General features: G+C 41.0%; 1 protein-coding gene across 1 annotated transcript in view; it reads right to left on the bottom strand.

Annotated features, from left to right (window-relative positions):
* LOC127367641 (raftlin) overlaps positions 1–26,008 on the bottom strand; it is a 98,211-nt gene that overhangs the window by 70,803 nt on the left and 1,400 nt on the right. The window contains exon 2 of the mRNA XM_051407669.1: positions 15,442–15,625. Coding sequence (XP_051263629.1) covers positions 15,442–15,589 — 148 coding nt within the window. The 5' untranslated portion in view covers positions 15,590–15,625. The remainder of the gene's footprint in view (positions 1–15,441; positions 15,626–26,008) is intronic.

Raw genomic sequence — 26,008 nt, 5'->3', positions numbered from 1 at the left:
TATTTTCCTTACTTTTTTTTTACTTTTCTACTGGAGACGGCTACAAATTATTATTTAAAGTAGTGGCTATTATGGCAGGTGTGCGTGTTGGCAGTAGCAGTAGTGGCAGGAGTGGAAGTGTTAAGTATTCAGGTACTTTAGGAACAAGGCCACATGTAGAACTCTTGCTTTCAACCGTGTCTGCCGCACAGCAATGTCTGCGTTGTACATTTTGAATGGCGACAAAAGGGCAGTTATACGCCACACTGGCTACATTCAGTCCTACTAACGACATGGACGATACACCACAGGCTGCTGCTATACTGATCTAACCTATCTAATCTAATCACATAGCCTAATATAGCAGGTCAGAGCTTAAAGTAGGGGAAATTCAAACCTGCCGGCCGGCTGGGGCCTGTGTGGGGTTTGCACGTTCTACCTTTCTGAGTGCTCCGGCTCCGTCACACAGTCGCAAGACATGCAGCTTAGATTAATTGGTGACTCTAAGTGGCCCAAGGTGTGAATGTGGGCATAAATGGTTGTCCATCTCTCTGCATCAGCCCTGTGATTGACTGCCTCCTGTCCAGGGTGTACCCCGCCTCTCGCCCATTCTCAGCTGTGGCTATAGCCCCACCGTGACTGGGATAAGCAGATACAGCTAATGGGGGAATTGTTTTTCTTCATGGTGAAAGTTAAAAACAAGTTCAACCATCATCAACCCACAAACAGTGACAATATTCATGATAGTGGCAGATGACCTTTCTGTCACAGATGTAGGTAACATATATGTTTTCAACCAGTAAAGCAGGTTGTTTACTAATCAAAGATTCCCCGTCTATGGTTAGCCCTATGGTTAGGACACTGCCTTAAGCTTTTGGATAAAATAATAAAATGCAGTCCATTTACCACTCCATATCAAACCTAAAATCTATAATATATGAATAGTTTATTATTATTGAGGAATTATGTGTATACAGCATTTTCATGCTGTTGCTAACTATTTTATACACCATTGGATAGTTTAATGTACTATATAATGCATTATATTTTACCTAATCTGCAAAGTAAGTAGTAGGTATCTACAGCTGACAGTTAAATGTGTGGACTAAATGCTAAATGTGCAGGGAAGTCGTGTAATCGTGTGCATATCAAGGTTTGCATGTATAGTTAAAGTAAACACAGGGAAAGAGTCAGGCACGGAAAAACACGAAGCAATGCAGACTTAGACACACACACACACACACACACACACACACACACACACACACACACACACACACACACACACACACACACACACACTTACTTATAAACACTCTTACACCAAGCCCCGAGCCCTTGACATTCCTCCAGTTCACCCATTGAAATGTCTGCAATGAGAGCTGTGCTTGCCTCTTCAATTGCTACGGGAGCGCTGATGGGAGAAGAACCCGACATGTCAGATACTCTCCTAGAAGAAAGCTTGTCCAAACTACCAGGCTGGGAGAAGTTCAATGCCAGCGTACTGTGGAGTGAGGGCGAGTGTGGGTGTGATCCTGAGTGTCAAATGTAGCTTTGGGACATCAAAATTTACAACTGGATGTGTTGTGATCTAGATTCAAGGATACATCTGGGAACTTGTACATGTAGGAGTTCACTTGTTACATTCCCTTCTTTCCTCTGACATCTGAGCCAGACATTTACCAAATGGGATAGTAGTTATACCTCAGATTCTTTCTACTGGTGATGCTTTACTGTTGAGTGTGTGTGCAATGACAACTGAAAAAAAGAGTTATTGTTAGAATATGAATGACTTTTTAAATCTAAAAAGGTGTATGAAAAATTAGACAAGAGTGGGTGTGTACCTGTTCTCAGATTTTCAAGTGGGAATGTGACTACTGTCCTGAAATGTCAAGTGTTTCTTGATTAAAAGACACCTGAGTTGCACAAAATTGTGATAATATTTTGATGAGATTATTTTGTGTTTGCTGCTATCAACAAAAAGTAAAACAACCAATATAGTAAAAATCTCAGCAATCAGAGTGAAGAAGATGGACTACCTGGGGACTGAGAGAAGGATGTTTATTAGTCAGTGTGCATAGGTGGACCCTGAACCTGAAAGGACAAAACGTGCCACTGAAAATCAGATCAAAGGAATAACCCTCAGTGTAACACTAAATATGTTTCTCCTTTAAAGACTCCACCAACCAACTGTTAGCCAGCCTGTTCCACACTTACAAGATGAGGAGTCAGCCTAAAAATAACAACAAAGTGTGAAATGGTTTCAGGCTTGCAAATTGCTCTCGACTGTGAAACTGTACAAGGGCTCTGGTGACCTGTTTGTTGCAGAGCAGAGCAGTTTAAAGTTGGTATCTGGGCTTGTTCTGCCTAGAGTCTCTAAACACCATCCCAAGACCAAGCTCGGGATTGCCTCCTTCTTCTATTCCACATCTTCAAGCTTTTAAGAATTGTGTTTGACTGTGAAATATTGATGGTTTCCTCGTTATTCAGGCTATACCTTCATCCCTAATCTATCATTGTAGTTTTTGTGTTGCAATAATATAAGCCAGATGCTCCTGTTGTGTGTAGCAGTGGAGGAGAGTGTGTGAGGTAGAGCTCAACAGAGACATAGAAAATGTGTTGATACACCAGCAAATAAGATAGCTGTTGCTCATTACTTTAAAGTATTCACTGCTAAAGCATGTGGTCCTAATGTAAATTGAGTTTTTTTTATAATGAGTTATATCAATTACAAAATCCTGTTTTGTCAAATGACACATTATCTAGTTTATTGCAAAAATAAATAAAACACCTGCCACATATCACACTGAAATTGCAAATGACACACAAAAGATGAAGTGGTTTGGGGTCCTTCCTGTTGAAACCAAATAACTTTCATTGTACGGACTGAGATCAGGTGTTAATGCAGCCTTAGAATAAGTAAAGTCCTTGTAAAGTCAGTACCATAATCTAGTTGACCAAGAAAGCACAAAGTCCCTATTGGACTGAACAACTTCTGCAAGAGGAAGATTGTGTTATGTGTTCTTTCAAATATTAAATATTTCACTTTAACCTTCAAAAAGACACTAAAACTCTTCGAAACTCAAGCTGATAAAATTCATTTAGGGTTAGAATCTCTTTAAAAACAGGGACACATGTCCAATGGTAAACTTGAGATGCATTAGGCGTTTAAAGATTTAGACTGAACATATAGCCTAGAATATGTTTTGAAGAAATTAAATTAAAGGTCCTGTCAAGTGGAATGTTTTAATGTCAAACATTGGATGTGGATTACGTCAATATCTAGTGCTTAACAAGCGTTTATAGCTATTCTAGCAGCTCTGTGACGTTGGCACAGCCAAATGCTAATGTCAGCATGCTAACATGCTCACACGTTAATGTTAGAGAGGTAGAATGTTTATCCATCCAATAATTGTTATTTCAGTCTGGACTGATGTGGTTGACTGGCAGACCAACATTGCCATCCTTAGAGCCACACTGTTAGTGCGGATAAAAACAAAAACTTCATTTCAGCCTCACACTCTAGCCAAACAATATATCATCTAATCCCAATTCAGACTTGGAGGTGGAGGAATATGGATGGGTGGTTTTAGACAATTAAGAGTTTCACTGGGCTGCACTGGAGGGCCATGGGGAACTAGAGACCGAGCGTATGCTAATAGAAACACAGTGCTAATCCATCACCCAGTCTCTTCAGAAGTAATTAAGTCAAATTATAGACGGCCCCCGCTCCGGCACCTTAATCTCCCTCCAGATGGGGACCCTGCTGAGCAACAGGTGGCCTCTCTTCATACAAAACTGGCATCCCACCACTGTTATTTGAATCCTTAGAAACAATGGTGGACCCAAAGAGCCAGACCCCCGAGCGAAATATGAGACGGATATGTAATTATGACGCCGTGAGTATATGCGTGCGGTATCTATTTCATAATTAACCACCTACTGTGCCTCTTTGACACCTGTCTCTGTCTTTTGTCAACGATTAGAACAATAGACTGAAAAAGAGATGCACAGAGTTATTGCACACGAATGGCTGCCTCACATTTTCTTATTTCAGAAAGATCAGGTCAACGCGTACTGTTTTCAGGAGTGAAACAAGGCAAAATCTGCACCTGCAAATGAGTGAACACCGCTTTACTTCAAAATCGTTATTTTCTTTAAAATTCTGGGAATTTGAGGAGCATAATTAGAAGCTTGTTTTAATTTCCTATGAGAACATTTTCTCACTTCTGCTTATTGCAAATTGCTCAGCAGCAACTTGTAAACATAAAACCCAGATGATTATTTGTTGTCGTTGTCTTTTTTTTACAGGTTTTGTCCTTTAGAATGCAGGTATTTTATGGTGACAGTCTCTAAAAATGTCTGAAACATACTGCTGGTACAACTTCATGTAGGTCACCAGTGCATGTCCACAGCAGGGGATCGCTTCTGCACTGTCTTAATACATCATCATTAAGAATAAACTATACTTATGAGAGTGATATCGCCTGACGTCACAGAAGAATAGAGAGATACACGTCCATGTTGCTGCTGGGGTCGGTGAACTCTGATTTCTTTTCCCTCGCCTCTCTTCCATGACTGCAAATTTGTCACACAGACAAATCTCTCTCTGCAGCCCACGTGGGTGTAAGTGCAATCAAACTGTAACATGCACGCAAATTGACCCCAATCAGCATCCTATTTTTGAATGCCACCCCTTGATGTGATGGGTTGAAAACACAAGCAGGTTTGAAGCGTCTCCATTCCCATTTGACAATGGCTTCAGGCAAATTGTTAGTCCATGTTTTCAAGAATGAAATCACATTAAAGGTCTGCGAGGCCACTATATAGACAGCTTGTTGCAGTGTGACTCACAATGCTGTCTAAGGATGCTGCTCTCATGAGAGCAACTTCAGATAGAGTCAATTCGGCTTTGCTCAACAAACATTTTCCATGAATTTCTCACCCCATTTGTCAAACACACTCAAATAAAACAGCTACTTTTTTCACCTATTGATGTGAGTAACTTTGGTAGGCCTTACTGGAGAGCTGATTTCTGAGCAAAGAGGGTCTAGCAGGGGGGTGGTGCAGCAGAAAGAGGCACACTACTTCTGCCAATTCATACTAACGAGAGGAAACTTCAAACATGCTTTTGAAAAATGCCCGGCTTCCAACTCCTAACACGTCCAGAGTGGTGGGAGGGGCTCACATAACTTCAGAAGGTCTGGAAATCTCAGTTGGAGCTGGTTAATGGGAGTGGGAATAGATTTGGCAGACGGGGGAAAAACGACCACAACTGTCTTTGGATATGTCTAAATCGCTGTTTCACAGCCTCTCATCTATGCAAGAGCTCCAACACTCACAGAAACTGACCAAGTCGAAGTGTTGAAGTGAAAAACAGGATCATTTAGTAAAAGCGGATGAGAATTCTTCCATCTTTGATCAATGCAACAATCAATTATTGGTTGTATTAATTATTTAGTGCCTCTTCTGGAGATGTAGAGGCTAAACACAAGGCCTCTTAATTACAGTTTTATCCCACTTCTCTATTAGATATGTTGTTGTCCCTGCTGAGGACAAAGCCAATACCACACATAAGCAGTGTTGTGTTATCTCCAGTCTTAATGGAAAAGCTCATGCGCATGCACTAAACCTCATCAAAGCAAACCTTTGTTTTGTTGTCAGTGTCTATTATTTTAGAAAACCGAAGACTTCCATTTGACATTCAGATAATGGCTACTGAAAAATGACACCTATTCTAACAAAATGATTGATGGCAGCTATTTAAAAAAAAAAGTAAAAAGCAAACTGGTAACTATTCATGTTATAAGTAATTCTTACAAAGCTGTTCCGTTTTGAGGACAGAAATATTTCTGGGATTTTTTGTAACTGCTGAATTTCAGGTTGCGACATGACTTCATGGCATTTTTAGACAAATATCTTACACTTTATTAAAAAATTGTAGCCTCTCCTACCTGTGTGTAAATTGATTTGAAAAGGACACAGGGTGTTACAGGAGGAGCCATTTATAACTTTGGACAGTGGAAAGGCAGCTGAGAATTTCATTATCAAGCTGAAAAATCAGAGTTATTCACAGTGTTCACGCTGTTGGGAGAAAACTCATAACTCTTTTTTCACTTCAGCTAAGAGATCACATGGTTTCTTTATGAGCTGGGAAAATTGTCTGAGCTCCTGAGTTCATAAAATCATTTCACAACCCCTGGAGGAATGTCAAGTATGTATTTTCCTAAAGCTCAAATCAAACCTATTTACAGGTCAACCTACAGTGACAATATCTGAGTTTGCACAACTGAATTACATAGTTTTGCGTCTAAAGGTTTGTCTGCTAACTGACATCTGAGCTCTAACGTTGAACCCAAAAACATCTTTTGCTTTGACAACACACTGTAACTGCCCACTTGGCAGGAAGTGAGGTCAAGGCTGAGGTCACTTCCTGCACATTCTGCTTGTGTGGCTTCTTAGACGAGCATCTAACAATAGCTGTGACCACGTGAAGGATCCTCTATTTCTCTTCACACACATAAATACATTTGTTCCTCTTTGGGAGGTGCTATCAGGGCTAGGCTGAAGGCCGGCGGAGGTGTTTTGTTAAATTTAGATTGTTTGCTCCTCTGCTGTGGAGACCCTGATTGCATTTCAACACAATCAATACTGGCATATTGGATCTGAGTGAGATGGCAATAAGAGCCAATAAACCTTTGAGGGGGCGCTCGGGCGTATTGTCTGTCAGGCAGGCAGGAAAACAGCGGAGGCCATGTTAGAAGAGGCAATAAGAAGGCAGGCTGGATAAAACACAGCAGTGTACAAACACACCTAAACAGCAGACACACCGACACACACCCAGACACAGAGGTTCTGAGACTAAAAAGACATGTCATCCAACTATCTGTGTGCACACATACAAGCCATACACACACAGTCTCTATCTTGGTTTCTATCTTTCTCCCTTCATTTCCTCTCTCTTCAAGACACTCACACTCACTTACTCATCTAATGACGCACGCAGGTTCCACACCCACATGCAGAATTCGTATCTCAAAAATAAAACCCAGAGAGCCTCAGGATGTGTGACTTTGCTAAGGCACCAGGACGGTTGATGACAAGATCGTTAAGAAAGTGCAATCACGACTGGAATCTCAGAAATCTCGAGGGATTTTAGATTAAAATCCAAGTGCCCCTGAAGATACCAAACTCTAAGATGTGTCTGAACCTAACTTAAGTTTACACAACTGCTTTGTTGTATTGCCTTTCTTCTGTTCCCTGACCCTCTGACCCTCTATTTTATATTCCTAACATCCTATCCCAGACAACAACAACTGGAACACACTCGTCGTGCAGGCCTAAACAACCTGAATCGAATCATGAGGAGAATATTTCTCTGAGCGAGGGAAATTGCATTTGCTGCAACACCATACACTTACACCACGTACTGGTAACGGAGTTCAGTTAACTGCAATAACAAAGCCTTCAGACACAGGAAATAGTCAGCACAGAATACGGAGCATTACAAGGAAAGCTAATCTTAAACATACTGCTGAGCGAGAGACAGGGAGGGAGGGAGAGAAGGAGGGAGGGAGAGAGAGAGAGAGAGAAAGAGGAAGGAACCGAGCAGTTTCCTGTTGCTGAAAACTTTGTCAGCAGTTGCAGCTGTTTGAAGCTTAACGAATGGAACCTGCTGAGCGCTGGCTCTGTCACACGCCTAAAATGCTGCTCTGACATCTTTGTCTCAGCAAACGATGCCTTGGCATTTTGCTGCCTGACTGGCTCGAAACAATACAAGTAGCATCCACTTAGTATGCCACTAACTATGGATGGAGGCAGAAACAAGAAGCAGTGACACAAGTCTGAATTTGTACTGTCGGTCTGGACGGCAGCTGATGCATATTTCATGCACATTTAGAAAAGATTCCACAATTTACAGGTAATCACTTTGAATACCTTCATCAGGAGCGCTCAGTGTGCAATGACAGGCCTGTTCCAAAGGAGGTCTGGATTATTAATTCAGTGTTTTCCAATACATAATCACCACTTGCCCGTTTCGATTTCTCAGACCATCAGAAACACATTTCCCATTCAACTCACTTCGGCCTGCATCTAATTTACAATCATGTTTTGATTTGAGCTGCGCAGCCACACCCTGGGCAGCGGGAATATAATGGAAATATAATGTAAAAACCAGATGACCGTGAATTCAGTCTTCAATGTCATTCTCCCCTTCAATAACTGCGATTCAATTCCACCTCTCAAGCTGAGGAGCCAGGGGATAAATCCTGACTCCCCCGCCATCCAAGGACTAATCTCCCCTCGGAAAGCCACTCTGGCGAGCGGCGTTCCCGCTGACCTCTCCTGCAGCTTGGTCTTATATCTGAGTGGAGTGACGGGAGGGGGAGGCTGCTCCTGCGTGTCACTCACCTGCTGCCACTGCTACAGCTCATATTAACAAGGGGACTCGGGGCTCTGGGGGTTTTGCATATAAATTACGTGTCTAGCTCCTGAGATGATATCAAACGGTGTGTGTCTGGGCCTCTGTGTGTGCAGATGTGTGTGTGCAGGCCTCACGTCTGCTCACCGGCTTTGATGTCAAGGGCGACATCTTTATATTTCCAGTACTACCAACCTGCCTGCCGAGAAGATGCAACGTGTTGAGCATGTTGTCAATTTTTCATTTCTCCTGACATTTTTAACATTTCCAAATCACATTTTGGGAAATAAGATTCATGCCACACATCCCTGATTTTGTTGTGCTTGTGTTTACGATGAAATGGCTTCTTTCCACACCATCTAACACAGCTCCAGGGAGGCACTTTCTCAGCTCCCTGTAGGGTCATGATCTCAATATCAAACAGACTCGTTTTGTTTTTCTGCTGCTCTTTCAGAGGTGATTGAATGGAAGCAGAGTGACCATGAAGCTGAACGCATGCTCCAAAATGATACAGCAACATGAGGCAACAGCTCATTGGTGGGCTGACGCTGATATTTAGTGCAGAGGAGGTTTATTACCTACAGCTTTCCACCTCTTCCTTTCATCACTGTTTCTGCAGTGGAAGGTGTTATTTTTGTACATTTGGTGGCTGGTTAGTAGCCTGCAGGGCCATTATGGTGGCAGTTGCAGAAAGCTGTGATCTAACACTGTGGCAAGAGATTATTCCCAACATTATTCACAGTGCAGTAGTCATAGTGAAGTGAACATCATGAGAGCATATTTCCTGAGAAGAGAGAGGTGAAGGGGAAGCAAAAAGTCAGCCTTAATTTTGTCCCCCAGTTTAAAAAATGCTGATGCAGGACATGTTTCTGCTGCTTCTGCTGCTTCTGGTACATTAATTTTTTTAAAGAAAGGCTTTCTCTTATCATGCAAAATTAGACAGTGACAGTGATAATGGGTCCTGAATTAGAAGTTAACAAAAAAAAAACAATTTCCTTTCACAGTTCACAGTCACAACACACAATGTAAAGTAATTAATTAATAATAAGTAGGTAAGGTAATCATATTACCTGTCTGTGTAACATAATAAAATATGACATTACTGTTTCAATTTCATAAGATCAGTTGTGAAATGATGATTCCTCTTGCCTCATCTGGTCCTCAAGACATGATCAGAATATCCGACTTGAGCGTAAAGCAGACAAGAATAAGTCAGCAAGCAACAAGCAGCCAAACAATTATCATGTCATGTTTACTTTTTGTTTTACTTTGAAATACTGTGACATACTAAAACGTAGAGTTACAGTGGGGACTACCCATTTTTCCGAAGACCCTGTATTCTAAAACCCCAATAGTCCAAAATATGTCAGCCCATTTGTCCAACAGCCTGTTATTTTGAAGACAAAAGCCCACTGCTCCAAAGGCCAGTTTTACCAAAAATACACACTCCCTGGAGCTCTTTGCCCTTAATGCGTGCAGGAAAGGACGAAGTCAGGTGACCTTCATTGTCATGGTAACAATAATAAACAAGTGTTTAAACTTGTAAAAAAGTCGCAGTTCGGTTAGGTTTAGGTATCAAAGCTATTTGGTTAGGTTTAGGAAAAGATCATGGTGTTGGTTAAGATAAGTACGTTAGTTAGTTGACTTGTAATGGGGTGAGCAGTATCTAACTTACTCCAGTCGTCACACATCCCCAACTTTGTCACTGGTTTTGGTGAAACTGGATCATATTTTATGGAGAACATTTTTTCTAGTTTTCCCCTATCAAGAGAAAATGAGAGCGAAGCCACTGGACAAGAATCAATCTCAGAGCTTCGTGAAATAAAAGTATGCAGACAGTGAACTGGCCTTCTTGCTGTTGGACTAGTGAGTAATATTAGCTTCTGCTGTTATTGCATTTGCTTGATGTTTCGCTGCGTTAGCAAAATTGTCAACTCGCTACTTTTTTATCATAAGTGATGATGATAACAAATTGTACAGCTGTCCATATTACCACAGAGGTTTTTCACTCTGAAACTGAGGGCCGAATCACAGGAAATACAAAATCTTACATAGTGTTTCTTTACGGGATTCCAACCTGCAGCCCTTTGCTGCATGTCGCCCCCTCCCCGCCCCCCTCTTTCACCTGTCCTACCAAAATAAAGGCATAAAAAGTCTAAAAGAAATCTTTAAAAAAAGTTACAGTTTATAAATTGTGGAGGTTTTGACCGCTATTTATATGTTGTTCATGAGGACGCGAGTGACACAATACGCATTCATGCTGATGGTTTGGCACTATTTAATTGTTCAACCGGTTGTGGTAATGTACAAGCACAGTGTTGATATGCCAGCTAAAAGCAGGGAATAAGAAGCCACACTAAATATAGATTTAAACAGCGTAGCGTTTAATTTATTTTTTAAAGTCAGCTTTGCAGATATTTTATGAGGAAGGAAATACATTCAACATGTTTGTTATGCCTCAAGGATACACACAGTGTGTTTTCTGTGAGGAACAGTTAATGTAAACACAACTTTTTTAAACCCCACAGCAACGAAGTAAGTAAGTAGTTCAAGTGACACATTTTCACTATTTAAGTGTCTGTACCTGTTTAAGCAGTGAGCCAATTGTCATGTTAAAAAATGATCACTGATTTTTGATGCAGCTCTCAGTGTAAGTATCCGTATTTATGTGCACTGCCTACAGCTCTACCAGAGACTATTTTCATATTCATAATCTTTGACTGTGTCTTAAATATTTTACAAGTTTCCTGTAGAAAAAGGCCAGACACATGAATCATTACCTACACTTACATACCAGGTACAAGGTAATTACAGCCATGAGTAACACGCTAACCCTTCAACCCGAAAATCTGCTGATGCAGTGAAATGATTCAGCCACTGGGACTGCACTTGCAGAATCTGATCTCTCAAACTTAATGTGTTCCAATGGGACACAAGCACACACACACACAAATGCGTGCAAACAAACACACACATGCACACACATATTTTAAGAGATGAACAACATAGAAAAATAGACAGAGGCGTACTGACAGTGACAGAGTGACAGAGCAAGAGGAAACTGATTACAGTAAGTACCAACCCCCACCATTACAGAGGATACTTGAAGATAATAATGTGGCCATGAGCCAAAGACTACACACACACACAGTTCAACAAAAGGGAGGCACCCGTCCACCTCCTGCCTCCCCTCCTAGCCCCGCCCTTATGTCAAATCCATACAAGGCCTGTCCCCCAGACGCCCACGATCCCTGGCTCCTTCATCCATCCAGTCTAGTCAGCCTGACAAACTAATGGAGACTAATCAACTGTCAGGACAAACACGCCGCACACTACATCTCCCGGCTTCCCGTACCATACCCCCTCCTCCACTCCAGCACCCTCCCACACACTCCCCCACCAAACTCCCCTCCCACCATCATTTCAGCTATAACTGTCATGTGCAGAAATAACAGAGCGATGGCTATATATAGCAGTCTGACTCCTCCCTGGCCTATAGTGCACACAGATACACACGAAGAATCTCCCCAGAGCACATTCATTTCCCATTTTGCTCACCTTAACCTTTAATGACCTCCATTACACATTTAACCCTAATCTTATCCTAATTCTACACCTAATCTTAAATTTACAATAACCTTAACCTCCAGTGCTGAACCCCAGCAGCTATCGGCTACTCAAAAAGTCTGTAGAAGTTGGCAGATGACATTACACGCTACTTTGTAAATCAATATATTCGACAGCTTTCTCCTACTGGCAGAAGGACAGAACTCAGCGTTTACAAGAAGTGTAATAATGTAATTCTAATCAGTGTAACCACAATACTTTTGATTACTGAAACTGTCATTTAAACACATTAACCAAGCTATCTTACTAATAGTCTAATAATGGAGCTGGATTACTCTTTCAAATGACTCTGGATATCGATTTGCCTTGCCTTTGTCTGGTCTCTCTTCCTTTGTTTTAGTGCTGTGTGCAAACTACAAAATGTCATGGGAAGGAAGTGGAAGCAAACGTGTGTCTGAAAAATGAGTGGTATGCTTAACAGTGAGAGAAGAGGAAGGGGGTCTACTTTTTTGTGTGTGGGGGGAGGGAATTGGCAAAATTGTTTTCCTGTTGCAACAAACAGCCTCAGGAATATTGGTTGCGTTAAGGTGCTTTGTGAATTCATAAGTATGTCATAACTAATCTGGATATCCAAATAAACAACCTATTTGTACTGTATGCATCTACCATAAACCTTTTAATAATAGCCCGGGCGTTTATTTGCTTAAATCACCCTGCCGTTATTGGGGAAAGGCGTCTATTTGGGACAGCCGTGTCCTTTAGCACAACACTCTTGCTCAGCAAAGATGGGAAATAATATCTAACCATTGCTGAGTTTTGTTCAGCAAAAATTTGACAACTAAATTCAGGTCATACTTTTTTCTCTGTGCCGCCGCCAATACACTTGAATGTGAATGCTGTTTTACAGCAGTTGAAGATTTACAGCATCTAGCATACAGACAGTGAGCAATGGACTTCACATGATAATATTCACAACTCAGATTAATTTAATTAACGAGACCCTCTGATTCTTTTGACCATATGGTACGGACTTTATGACCACTTCAAAGGTTGGGAGTCAGCACTTTTTTCTGTCTCTCTTGTTTACCATGCCGGTAAATCTGAATGAATTACACTTTGGTGCTCATAGTTTCCGTAAAATGAGCCACACCAAGCTATTAAAGGAGAATGGTAAATGGACCTGTACTTGTATAGCAGCTTTCTAGTCTTCCAACCACTCAAAGTGCTTTTACACTACGTGCCACATTCACCCTTTCACACACATTCACTCAGTGATGGCAAAGTCCATCGAACAGAAACTAACATTCATACACAGTACACAGGGTTCAGTATCTTGCTCAAGGATACTTCGACGTGGCACCAGGAGCCGGGGATCGAACCCACAAGCTTCCAATTAAGGAACGACCCGCTCAGCCTCTGAGCCACAGCCACCCGAACTGCCTTTATTTCTGACGCTGCTTTTATTAGGAGTTTTACAGTAAACAAACTGACAGTGTCTCATCAGGTAACATGTCATATATGTGTACGGCATGCAGCCATGTCAGTTTGCACCAAGAGGTCCCAAAAAAAAACATTTCTGACATTTTTTAACCTACAATAACTGATTTTTTGGGGACTTTGGGGCAGCAGAAACAAGTTGTCAACACAACACTGACACCATTTCAGTTGTTATCCAGTAGTATTATTATTCATTTGGAGTAGTCATGTTTCTGGCCACCTGGTGAATGTAAGTCCAATATTCACCTTCTTTCAGCTCTGTTTTTGTTCTCTACCAACTCCTGAGGGAAATATCTCTTTAGATGCTGAACTGTGTTTGTCAGACGTTCAGTGCTGGGCAGGTGTACAGTGGGTTTTTAGAGCTTTATGATGCTATGAAAGGAGTAACACTGAACCCAATGGTAAATTTGTGGACTGGACATCAAAAAAATGAGCTAAACTCCCTATGAAGCTCTGTAATACAGATTTGGGTAAAAAATATCTGTAGGTTCATTACTACGAGTGACCCCTTTCACATTGTCACATAGTTTTTACATTGTCATTGAATATGTATACAGTAAATAGTTTATAAAAGTTTGTAAATAGTTTAACTCTACCCTTAACTTGTCCTAACCTCATATAACTTGACTTAACCTAATCTAATATCTAAATCTAATCTAATCCAAACAAACCCTACACAACTGATCTAAATGTAAAAGTTTACCTTAAACCTAGCCTGCTTTGGGCAAATAATCTGCTTTTATTGGAAAATTGGGTACTTTTAAGTTAAGAACACAACAACACAAACACACATTAAGACTCGGCCATACACATGAACATACACAAAGAATCCCCCGCACAGTTCTTTCTTGTCTTGGCATCTCAGGAAGCAACACCCACCTCCCATCTCATAAACACCTCAGATTGAGGAGAGGAAGGAGAGGAGGGGGATCTACCGGCCTTTTCTGTTTGTGTGTATGTGCTTGTGTGTTTGAAACGGAAACTGATTCATTTCCATATTTTCATCAATAGCACAGGGAGCCTCAGATTCTGTCTGACTGTTAGATCTACATAGTTAACTTGTTTACATGTTTACAGCTCACCAGACAGGTCAGAATGCACTAACTCATCAACTGAAATATACTGAAACTAGCAGAAACATAGTTTTGTGAGGTTCAAACCTGTGACCTTGAACAAAACAGTCCCTCTACCCAGCAGGCCACCCTTTACTTTGTTTGTATCCCCTGCTAGCGAGTTGGACTCGCTGCTGTACATAATTGATGGCCACCAGCAGGATGTTTGGCGTAGATTGGGCTGGAAAATTCTATATCATTAGCACAACGTGAAAGCATGACTGACTAATTGTCAGAAAAGAAATTACAACAGAGGCTGCTATACAGGGAGCAGGCACTAATTAACACTCCATCATTACAAGACAATCCTGATGAAAATTACAGCCAGTGTGCTGTTATTCCATATACATGAGTGATAGATTTCTTCTGCATCGGGATCTTCAATGTTTTCCTACTGGGGATATACAGGTATAATCACATTTTCTGGGGGGGCCGAGTAGACAGATTAATCACACTGGGGGTGGCATTATTCAGGAAAATACTGCGCACAGCACAGAGTTGTAGATTGCAGCGCAGATCAGCCACTTGCAAAACTTCCGTCTTATCATGCAGAGGTGTGATGCAGTAAAATGCCAAAGGCCTTGAGCAATTCATATAATTTCAACTGTGCATGTGGAATGGGCAATCATTTAGGTTTTTACGACCGTGCAGCATAAAATGACTATAACATATCCACAGAAAGGCGGCTGTGGGCATTGCTGATCAATAACAACTATTGCTGTGCCAAGATTTCTGGCAAACATAGCTCAACTTAGTGAGGAATAAAATCTCCTACCAAAATTAAAAGGATTGCGTGTTATATACATATATAAACATGTAAAAGTAGATTTCCTGCAGGCTGACAATAAAAAAAACATGTCTTACCATCTTTGCCGATGAGGAAATCCAGGTAGCGGTAGGTGTAGGCCACACCCACTTTGGTTTCCACCTGTGGTCTCTTCAAGGTGGAGTAAATCTTCCCTGGACTGCTCTCCTCCGACATTGGCTTCATCTTACGCAGCCCGCAGCCCATGGCTCCACAGTGTGTCTGTCTCTCTGTGCACGGACCCTGCCAACCAGAAAAAACAGACTGAGACAGTGTTTCATTGTCACTTGTGTGCCTCTGTGTGTAGCCAGCGAGTAAATGAGTGAGTTACTAAGTGCACATGAGTTAGTGTGTGTGTGATGAATGAAATAAATGAAAGCCATTAGATGCCTGGAATTGTAGGGAAAGTGCATTAACATTTCTAAAACACAGTTTGCAGCTGTAATATGTGGTTAAAGGGGAAAATACAGAACAGACCACTCTTAAGTGGGTAGCTAACGTTAAGTATAAATTAAGTATACTTAAGTATAGGTATATGAGCAAAAAATCTATTTAAGCATCAAAAGGAAACATACTCATCAAGTAGAATGCCCCCAGAATGTTTATTATTATGTATATTAATGAAATCTTATTAATGGTTAATTCATCATTCAATCAGCATCATATAACTGTCAAGGTAAATAGGAATTATAGGTGTCAACTAAATATAGTAAAGTAAAACGTACAATACAAGTATACATGTAAAAAATCATACAAAAAGGAAAACCTCACATAAAGTACAAGTACTTCAAAACAGTACTTAGTACAGTATTTGAGTAAACAGCCTTATTTACTGTACTTTCTCCCACTGAGGAGGACTGATTAAGGGCCAGATTAACCTTTCTGTGACATACTGTGCACACACAGACATTTATACTACACACATATGAAAGCAAACATTCGTGCACCCAGATATCCATGATTCCTCAGGGATTTCAGAAGGAAAACCAATAAAGAGGAACATGCTGGATAAGTGTCTGTAAATAAATAAATAAACACGATTAAATGAGCTTGATTTTTCATGGGTTCCCTATCCCTCGTTCCCAGGGAGACCAAATTAACAGAGACAACCGTGGAGGAAGAGGAGGCCTTAAAGAGCCGCCTCACCCCAAATGGTTTGTGACAGCATCGCTGCCTCTCTCCAGCGGCTGCGTCTGGGAGCAGGTGACATCCTATTGTGTGCCACTGATTAAACTCAAGGATGGATGGATGGATGGATGGATGGATAGATGGCGGTGGTGCCCTCCCCTCCTCTTCCACCTTGGCTGATGAGGAACCCTCTCTATTATGCTCCTTTCTAATTACAGAACGTAACGCCTTGGCCGGAGACTACAAATTCAAGCCAGTCGTCGCTTCAGAGACGACAGGACAGGAAGTGGGGAGGGGCGGGGGTGTGGGATGTAGGAAGGAGTGGGAGGCGAAAAAGGAAACGAGCAGACGGGGGCTCCGTTAATGAGGTGAACGGCAAGAATGGAAAAGGTGAGACTCAATCAAGGGAGAAAGAGGAAATGGGGGTAGCCGGGTTGGAGATTGTTCGTCAGAAAAGGGGTGTGGGGGGAGGGTGGTGGGTAATGCATGGCAAGTAGAGTCTGGAGAGAAGAAGAGTGTGCAATTAGAGTCTGTTGAATATAAAAGGGGAGATCAACACACAACGAGGGAGAAGGTAGAGAGAAAGAGTGAGAGATGAGGCAGGAGATTCATTACGGTTGTCATGAAATCCGGTGTTTCCATTGGCACTTACATGAAAGTCTTTGTTGGGCTTTATGAACCTCAACGTGCATCACAATCATATCTCAGCCAGCCTCAGTACAGCTGCCTGAAATGGGCAGCGGGCTGATCGACTTGTGATTAATACCAGAACACAGTGAGTCCTGCATGCTGCACGCCTCTCGGTTTGTGCGTTTAAAACTTCAGAAGCCTTCTAAATGGTTTGTACGTGCTTGAGATGTACTGAGGAGTTGTGTCTTTGCCTCTCAGCACATGCCAGAAGGACTGATGTCTTGCTTCAAGAACAAAAAAGCCAAACACAATCTGCAGAAGATGGCGTAGTCAAAGTCCCTAAAAGCGCTTCAGTCCCCCCTTAAATTGTCACTCAGGACTGCACTGCACTGCGCTGCAGTTCACCACGCAGCGTCACAAATGGCTCCGCCATCAAAGAAAACAGGGTATGAAAAAAGAAGCCTGAATTTTTCCAAGTCTAAAATTTCGCTGTTGCCTACAGTTACTTGTAAATAGCTTTTATCATTTCTCCCCCTACCCTGGAGAGAGTAGGAACAACAAGAGAGAAGGCGAGGCTCTGTCATGTAGTCTACAAGAGATGGAGAAGAGGTATTCAGAACAATGGGATGGGGGGCTTTGAGGGAGGGGTGTGGAAGGAAAACAAAGTGGAAAAGAAAAAAAATGGAGGGGCTTGTATTTGCATAGCTCCTTGAGACTTGGGAGGAGGCGATGTGAGGCGAAGGCGAACAGGAGTATTTTTAGAGCTGAACTGACAGAGGAAATGTGAGATGTTTATGATTTTTTGAGTCGCTGTTTCTTGCCTCAAACCTTTCCTCTGAGGCGGGAGCTCTGGGCAGTTGCAGCCCCTACACGCCCCTCCTCAGTTCCTGTACACCCCTGGTTTTTTCGGAGATTGACAGGCGGGGAGTCGGGGATGCTTTACAGGGTAGACAGACGCTGGGTAGCTACAGAAAAACGGGAAGAGGGCCATTGATTTCCCTTTTGCTGAATTAGCAACGATCCTCTTGCCATTTTGTTCTTTTGTCTCTTGCTAATGGCATTTTGAGGTTTTATTCGATAAGAGGTTTTATTCGATAAGATTCCCTTCTCATAAGCCTAGATTGACGTTCAGATGCTTTTGTTGTCTCTGGGATGCACTTAGCTTTGGCCTTAACAACCAAAACATCCCACAGCACTTTGTGTTGTGCTGAATGTGAAAGGCATCAGGGAGGTCTTTCACTGTCATGTTTTGTATCTGTAGATCAAAAACAGTTTGTCAGTCCGAGGTTTGCTTGGTTTTCTGTGCTCATATTGGTCACTTGGGTCATTGTTTGTTGCATCTTTGGGGATTTAGCACGTTATTAAAGCTAAAATCATTGATTCTGGGGCAGAAGACCTCTGCTACAAGCTGAGAATCACAAAGCCCAGGTATAGAAAGTTGTCATTGCGAACCTGTTGCTTATCTACACATCCAGAAGACATGGAGAAACATTAGCAATCACTTAGAGCTGTTCTTAAATTCAAATTTAATAGTCACTCTCCTTTTTCTCTGTTTAGTCTATATAAGTTGCTGTTTAGATACTTAATGCTCCACTATCTTCACTAGGAGGCTGCTAACTTTTTTGTCTTTGGTGCCAGGCAGGTAGCGTACAGTGGCTTTATTTATGGAGTCCCCATTGTGATACAGTGAGAGACAGTTTTGATCTCAATCAACACTTAAGGAAAATACTGGTCTAAGTGCTACAGCTAGTCACAGTTTGGTGCTTAGCAGGCAGTAAACAATTATCAAACAATTATTGAGGTGAAAGCAGAATTTTCACGGCATAAAACCAAAACAGTGATCTAAAAGAGCTGCAGACTTGGTGGATTTGTCACTGCCTAGCCTTCACATTATGTAGCCATTTGACGTTCATTTAAAACACTGAGTAGTGGAGCTTAAAATTGCACTGTTGCTCTAATGAGGAATTTGAACTTTATAGTCATGCCTTTTACATCAGTGTAGAAGATGGCGAACAAAAATCCCACCTGCACTTCCAGCCATCACAGCAACAAGAAGCAACTGCACAGATATTATTTTCCTTCATGCTGTCTGACTTAGATCTTCCCCATATTACAAGACCGTGTTACAAGGCTTTGATAGCAACGTTGCGGAGATCAAACCCAGCAGCATGGGAAGCTTCAGAGTGGATTAATGGAGGAAGACATTAATTAGGACACTGTGTTCTTGTGTTCTTCTCCATGTAGTCTCCCTTTTAAGCCTGCTCTCTCCCTCTCTTGTGCTCTCATGCTTTATCTCCCTCACCCTCTTTTCCTTTTTCCGACTTTTGATCTTTTTAATCTGACAAGTAAAGTGGAGCGCTGGGCTGCTTTTGGTGGTGGCTACTGCTGGTCCGATATCATCCGTAGTTTATTGTGAGGAGTAGACTCAAGGGCTCTCCAAGGAAAAGTGGTTAGAGACCATCATGTAAATAAGAGGACAAGACTGACCTCACAGGAAAAACAACAGCAGTGGTTTTAGGGTTGAAATTCTTCAAATGACCCATGTTTACTACAAGCAAGCAACCTCCATGGGTCGTGTCATCCAAAAAATTACCGGAATTAAAATGGAAATCAAGAACAAAGGCTGAAGTAACATATACTGCTGCAAGAAAAGGAAGGGGTCAGGGGGATCATGGGTCTGTTGACCTAAGGAATTGCTCCAGCTCCTTTAATTTGTCTCACAACTTCCCGTCTACAGCAGAAGTGGGAATGTGTTGCGTTGTGTCGACTGTTTGTGGTCACCTGGAACCTGCATTTTAGCAAGCATCTGACCAATTTTATATCATAATGTACGGCATGAAGGACGTACAGAGCAGACATTATTACTGGCAACAAATTATTCCTAATTATTATAGTCTCAAATTATAAAAAAATCTTTGTTATGTATATATATTTCATAACAGCGGAAAAGACTAGACTACCAATGTAAAAATAATCTGATCCTTTCTGAAGGATGTAAATATAACATTAATAACTTAATAACAGGCATCTTCATACTAATAAATTAGCATCAGACTATTTAATATAGCCGGCAGAGGCAACCTGAGTTCAAGAGACGAAACCAGAAATGGAACAAATGACAAAAAATGTGTGAGTTGCATAAGATCAATAAAGCCTGTAAAGTAAACACAGGAGACTGTGTTTCAGATTCTGTCTCCTACCAACAGATAATGTTGTTTTCTTTTGTATTCATGAAGACAATCTTTCTCTAACCTATATGGACCCACGTGTGGTAATCAAATTCCAGACTATCACAGCAACTCATGCTGCATTTTTCTAACCTGTATGTGTTTATCTCCTCTGATGAGCTTGTGAGTAACTTGACCTCATATATCGTATAAATAGTGACAAACGTATTAGAACAGAGCAGAAATGGGACAAGAGAGAGAGGCAATTTGTTTAAAACTTCAGAAGCCTTAGTAGTAGAATAAACAGAATTCTGTTTTAAAACCTTTTTACTTTCTGGTGTTTCAGGGAAAATCCCCACGGCTCATGTGTTGACATACATAGGTGTTACCATGGTTACCAAATTACCTTGCGTAAATATAGGCTATATATCTTTTGTAGACTATAGATCATAAGATTGCTTTCTTAACAGTTCACTAGCAGCAGATAGAACAGCATTGCATTTGAATTCTTGCTAAAATCATATATCTGCTGTCATAAAATCCTGTGGTTGGCTTTGCTTTCACAACACAAACAAACCGTGCCAGAGTTTGAAAAATAACTTTCCCACCAGCTTAAATGAACCAAACTACACTGGGAAACACACCAGAGCTTGACTGGACTGAACTAAACAGGTTAGGTGTTAAAGCATCAGTTGACCTTAACTGAAAGAAATGTTCACAGGACACACAGCGGATGTGTCCAATAGCCTTATATGTGGTCATAATTTCCTTTGAAGCCTCTGAGCATGATTCTCATCCACTGCTACTTCAGCTCACAGCACCAGCTGAAAATGTTAACACACTCAATGTGGAAATCCCCTACTCTCCCCCTTTCTTCTTTCCTTTCGTCCTTACCACCTTGATTCCACACCTAAGTGGAACACAGAGGATGGAAAAAGAGCGACCCAAGAGAGAGAAAAAAACAATGGACACTCAGGCAGGATGTTAATGCTGTAACCTTTAGTGATTATACAGTCCTTTTAAGACAGTGACCTACAGTGTGTAGCTACATGTACTGTACCTGCCATTTACAGGACCCTTATTCTAACTGATTTAAAGATAAAATCCACCATAAACTGGTTTGAATATAATACTGTCTGCCTGTGGGCTTGAAAGGTTTGTTGGTCCCATACACAGTCACTGGTACAGTTAGCTGTTTACCTACGCTACACCGACTTACACTTCTTGTGAGTGTCAGACATAAAAAGCTAGCTATCGGCAAACATTATGTCTTACACGCAACAACATCTGTCCGTCTTCCAGAGAGAACTGCAAACTTTCCAGATCCACCATTTAACATGCAGGGATAAGAATTCAAATCTGATGGGGTTCTGTAATAAACAAACTTGGGCTTCCCTGTGCTTGCAGATTATGGTGGACAGAGAGACACATGCAGAACAGTACCACCATTGTTTACCACCAGCATCACTTTCTTTTTTGTACTACAATTTCATGCTAGTATCCAGTATGCTATAAATCAGAATAGGCAATTGTTTAAAACAGTCTGAGGAAAGTTTTGTTACATCCTCTAGGAATTGCACACAGGGAAAAAATTTTAAATCATAATTTACTGTAAAAAGGCCTCGAAGCACACAAAGCTTATAAAGTATTGTGAGTGAATGCATTATAACATGAGAAGCCTCCGAAACACTTTTACATTGAAGACACTACAGAAAAACTTAAACACAGACATCTCCCCATCTAAACCCTTCCGTACTCTCCACAAGGAGGCCATGGATGCCGAAGGTGGAATTGCTTTTTCAACTCACTGAATTTGTAATATTTGGTTTGAATGCCCAAGGACGATATATAAAGGCAAGCACGCAGGAGAAAAAAATGGAAGATGAGGGGTGATGAGTGAGGTGGAGAGAACAGGCGAGTGAACAATAGTGTCTGTCTGAGATTCTCCGCCGTTTCAAGGATTTCGGGTAGCTCCTCGGTTCGCCACAGCCTCGGCCAACCTCATCTCCCTACAGTCTCAAGGCCCGGTTACAGTCCGTCCACGCACACACAAATACACATACACGCAACAAGGGAGCTATTGCCATGGGAACCAACCCCTCTATGACTATTCTCTGCTCAGGAGAATAATAGGCACCAATCTTTCTCAACCTCTCTCTCTTTCATTGTCAGTTTCTCTCTTTCTTGTCTTTTCCTGGTCGCTATAAGCTCTCGCCGCTCTTCATCACAAGGATCGCCCCCCTCTTTCCTCTCCTCCAAGTGCAGGAGCAAACACTTGTGTCCTCCTGTTCTCCTCCTCTCCTCTCTGCATGTCTTTGACAGTCATGAGTTTGATTTGTTATGCATAATCTATCCACGCTGGGATTTGTACAGTTCTCACAAGTGAAAAGCAAAACATTATCTTGACTCAACCTGCACAAACACTACTGTATGTTGGTTGTTTTCCAGCTGCAGCCAAAGACATAAGGTTAAAAAAGAGATGTTTGTCATTTGAAGAAAGCAGGAGAGAAAAATACTTGGTTAAAAATAGAAAATTCTTTGGTTGCCCCCTTTACTATTTTTTCTCTAAAACGCGGAGGGGTTTGAAGAGATTTCCCGTGAGTGACTCATTGCTTTCTGTGAACTTGCTCCAGGCAGGTCATTTTTTATTAAAGCCAGCCGAAGCCAAGTTCTTAGGTTTTCAGACACCCTATCGACATGTCCGTGTTGAACATTACCCAATCAATACTGCTGCAATTTTCTTGACCACCCATTACAACAGGAGTCAATTTGCCTTATAGAAATATCAAGGGGGATACGTTTTTTTCTTCTTCTTTCGTTCGAGGCTGAGCTACTACACAACTGGCTGAATATTGGCTCTTTTGTTTTCCATCTAGCCTGGAGGATTCATCCTAATATGCTGTCTCAGGTCTAGGGCAATGCCAAAGGCTTGAATAACTTAGTATCTTCAAAAGCCTGATCACTGTCACCTAGCAGGGGAGTGAGGGAAAATAATCTTTGCCCGAGATCTTGTAATTGAACATTTCAGAAGGGAAAAGATGTGAGACTTGCAGCAGAGGCTGCAATCAAGATGACACCATGTCATGAGAACTGCAAAACTCATGCTTCATCCATTCAGCCATGTTTACTGCCTAAATGTAATATTACAGCCAATAAGGATCACAAATCTGATTTATGTTAAACAAATGACACCAAAGCTTTGATCCAAAATGCATCTATGTCAACCATAGACGTAGATGTTGTAGTTATCTAATTTTTCTTTGATTTTTGAAGAGTAGAGGTCACCCTCCAGGTACTTTTGGAATCAAATCCCTCATATGTTTATATTTCATCATGTCCCAAATCTGAAGCTTGTACTCCAGGATCAAACAAGCGCACCATGAAATTAGATGTGAAGGTTGTTTTAAAATATCTAACTTTTATGTAGAGTATATATATAGAGTATAGAATTTTCTGGTATTTTGTTGTGCCTGTCTGTTGGTGTTTGTCTATACATACTGAGTGGAGAGGTGTACACATAATGGTTTACACAAGCCAACGCTTGCCAATTACCTTAATCAAATTTCACACCACACAGAGGGATTCACTGTGCCCGGATCAGATAGCAAACATAAGTTGATTAAAATACATGTTTGCTAAAAGACTGGAGCGAAAGAAAATCAACACAGACTCAGATGAAAAAACTGACAGCTTAAAGTGAGGATTCAGAAAGTAAATGAGTAACATCTGAAAAACTCAAAAACACTGTGAGTGCTACTGTGTTGTAACAGACAGATTTATGTGTTTCCGTGTTGAATTTACAAGAAAATAGTCTCTGGTTGGTTCATCCAAATCGTAAACATTTTCTCACTTGCCTCCAGTCAAATTGTGCAAAGCAGTTACTTTTATGTGCCAAAGGGGTTGAGATATTCTCGTTAAATGTTAATAAGTCATAAATAAAGGGTCATAAATCTGCAATAAAGGTCAGTGGGTCTAACTTTCTAAAAAACCATCAATCCTGCGGAACAAATGTTAATAAAGTCATTAATAAAGCGTCGTTAGTTTTTCACAATAAGCCGCCACCAAAGGTTAGTAAAGTCATTTGCAATTCTAAATGTGAATACATTATTGATAAAAGATTCTTTCTAATAATCCATTAAGTCTGCAGTTGTATGTTGAAGATCCTGATATTTCAAGTCTAACCCAACCAGTACTTATGTCCCATATGTACATTGAAAGAGTTGCTGTAATCATTCTTTCTGTCCATGTGTTCATGAGGCGATTCCTTCCTTGCATGACCACAGAGGAAGATTTTAGGAACTGCAGCAGTCTGTACTAGCCAAGTCAAGTGGTTATCTAACAAAATTCCTTATATCTGTTACAGTTCAGCACAGAAACACTGATAGGGAAACAAAAAGAAGTAATTTCACACTAAAAAGCCGAAACTTTGGAAGATAACCACTTGATTTGGCCAACTAATACCACTGAAGTCTCATATTATCTTCAGCTGAACTTTAGAATGCAGTTTTAGACAGAACAAGAACAGTCGCCTATATTACTATAGAATCACTTCACAGCCAGTATGGACAGGAAGAATTATTACAAATGGGCATGTGAGTATTGCATTAAGATAGACTTGCAAAACCTATTCTTTAATAACTTCAACCTAACGATCCATTGAAGCGAGAACTCAGCCAGGATAAACACCAGCCAGATATATTGCCCATATTAATGGCTTATAATTCATCGATCAATTTATTAACCGTTAATAAAGCCATTAGTTACAACTTAAAAAACAGTTTTAATATATGCCTTGTAAGATAGTGGTACATCATTTTTAAATAACCACAAGTTAAATGTCACACACCTCCATTGTATTGGGATTGGAGGCAGAAATCACAGAGATAAATATATATATAAAATAAACCACAAAAGTCTGCATCTGCATGGCTGCATTAATTAGAGATAAGTAAGAAAACATGTTTTTTATAATTTGGGCGCATTAACCCTTTAACATAATGGTTTCTTCACCTTTTGCCCTGCATAATGATTTAACGTGACATTGTAGCGTAGCAAAGCCCAAACCACAATCACTTGCACATTTCCAATAGCCCAGCTGCTCTGTGATGGAGGCTTTCTATGGAGAAGTGTGTGTGTGCCTATGTACACACGTGTGGCACTGCATGTGTTCATTGCATGTTACATGTTTTTGCTACATTTACCCTTTGATGTACACACTTGACATATGGCACATGGCGGGTTTTTCTCTTTGCATGTGTGCATTTGTGTGTACACTGTATTTATAGTGCGCTTTTGTCAGTGAGTCAAGTGAGTGTAAATGTGTTCTTGTACGTCATGCGTTTTACATCTGTCGTCTTTTTGTTTTAAATGTTTGTGAAGCTACACGTGTGCCTATGTATGTGTTGTCTGTGTCTTTTTGTGTTTGTGTTTATGCTTGTCTTTGTGTGTGTGAAATTGTGTATATCATGTTTCAATGTTTGCATTTGTGATGCTGCCCATATGTTGTGTGCCTTTTAGATGATTTTGTTTTTTAATGTTTTTGCATGTGTGTTTATCTGTGTATGTTTTCCTGTGTGAATGTAACAGACAGACAGACTCAGACAGAGAGAACTCCTGACCCACCAACACTGCAGAGTTAACGCAGCCCGACGCTCCACAGCTCACCAGCTGGAACTAATTAAACGCAGTTCAGTCAGACGAA

Source organism: Dicentrarchus labrax, unplaced genomic scaffold, assembly GCF_905237075.1.
Source record: "Dicentrarchus labrax unplaced genomic scaffold, dlabrax2021, whole genome shotgun sequence".
NCBI classification, from domain to species: domain Eukaryota; kingdom Metazoa; phylum Chordata; class Actinopteri; family Moronidae; genus Dicentrarchus; species Dicentrarchus labrax.
Note: the sequence above shows the minus strand (reverse complement) of the source record. Positions and strands in the feature narration are given on the sequence as shown.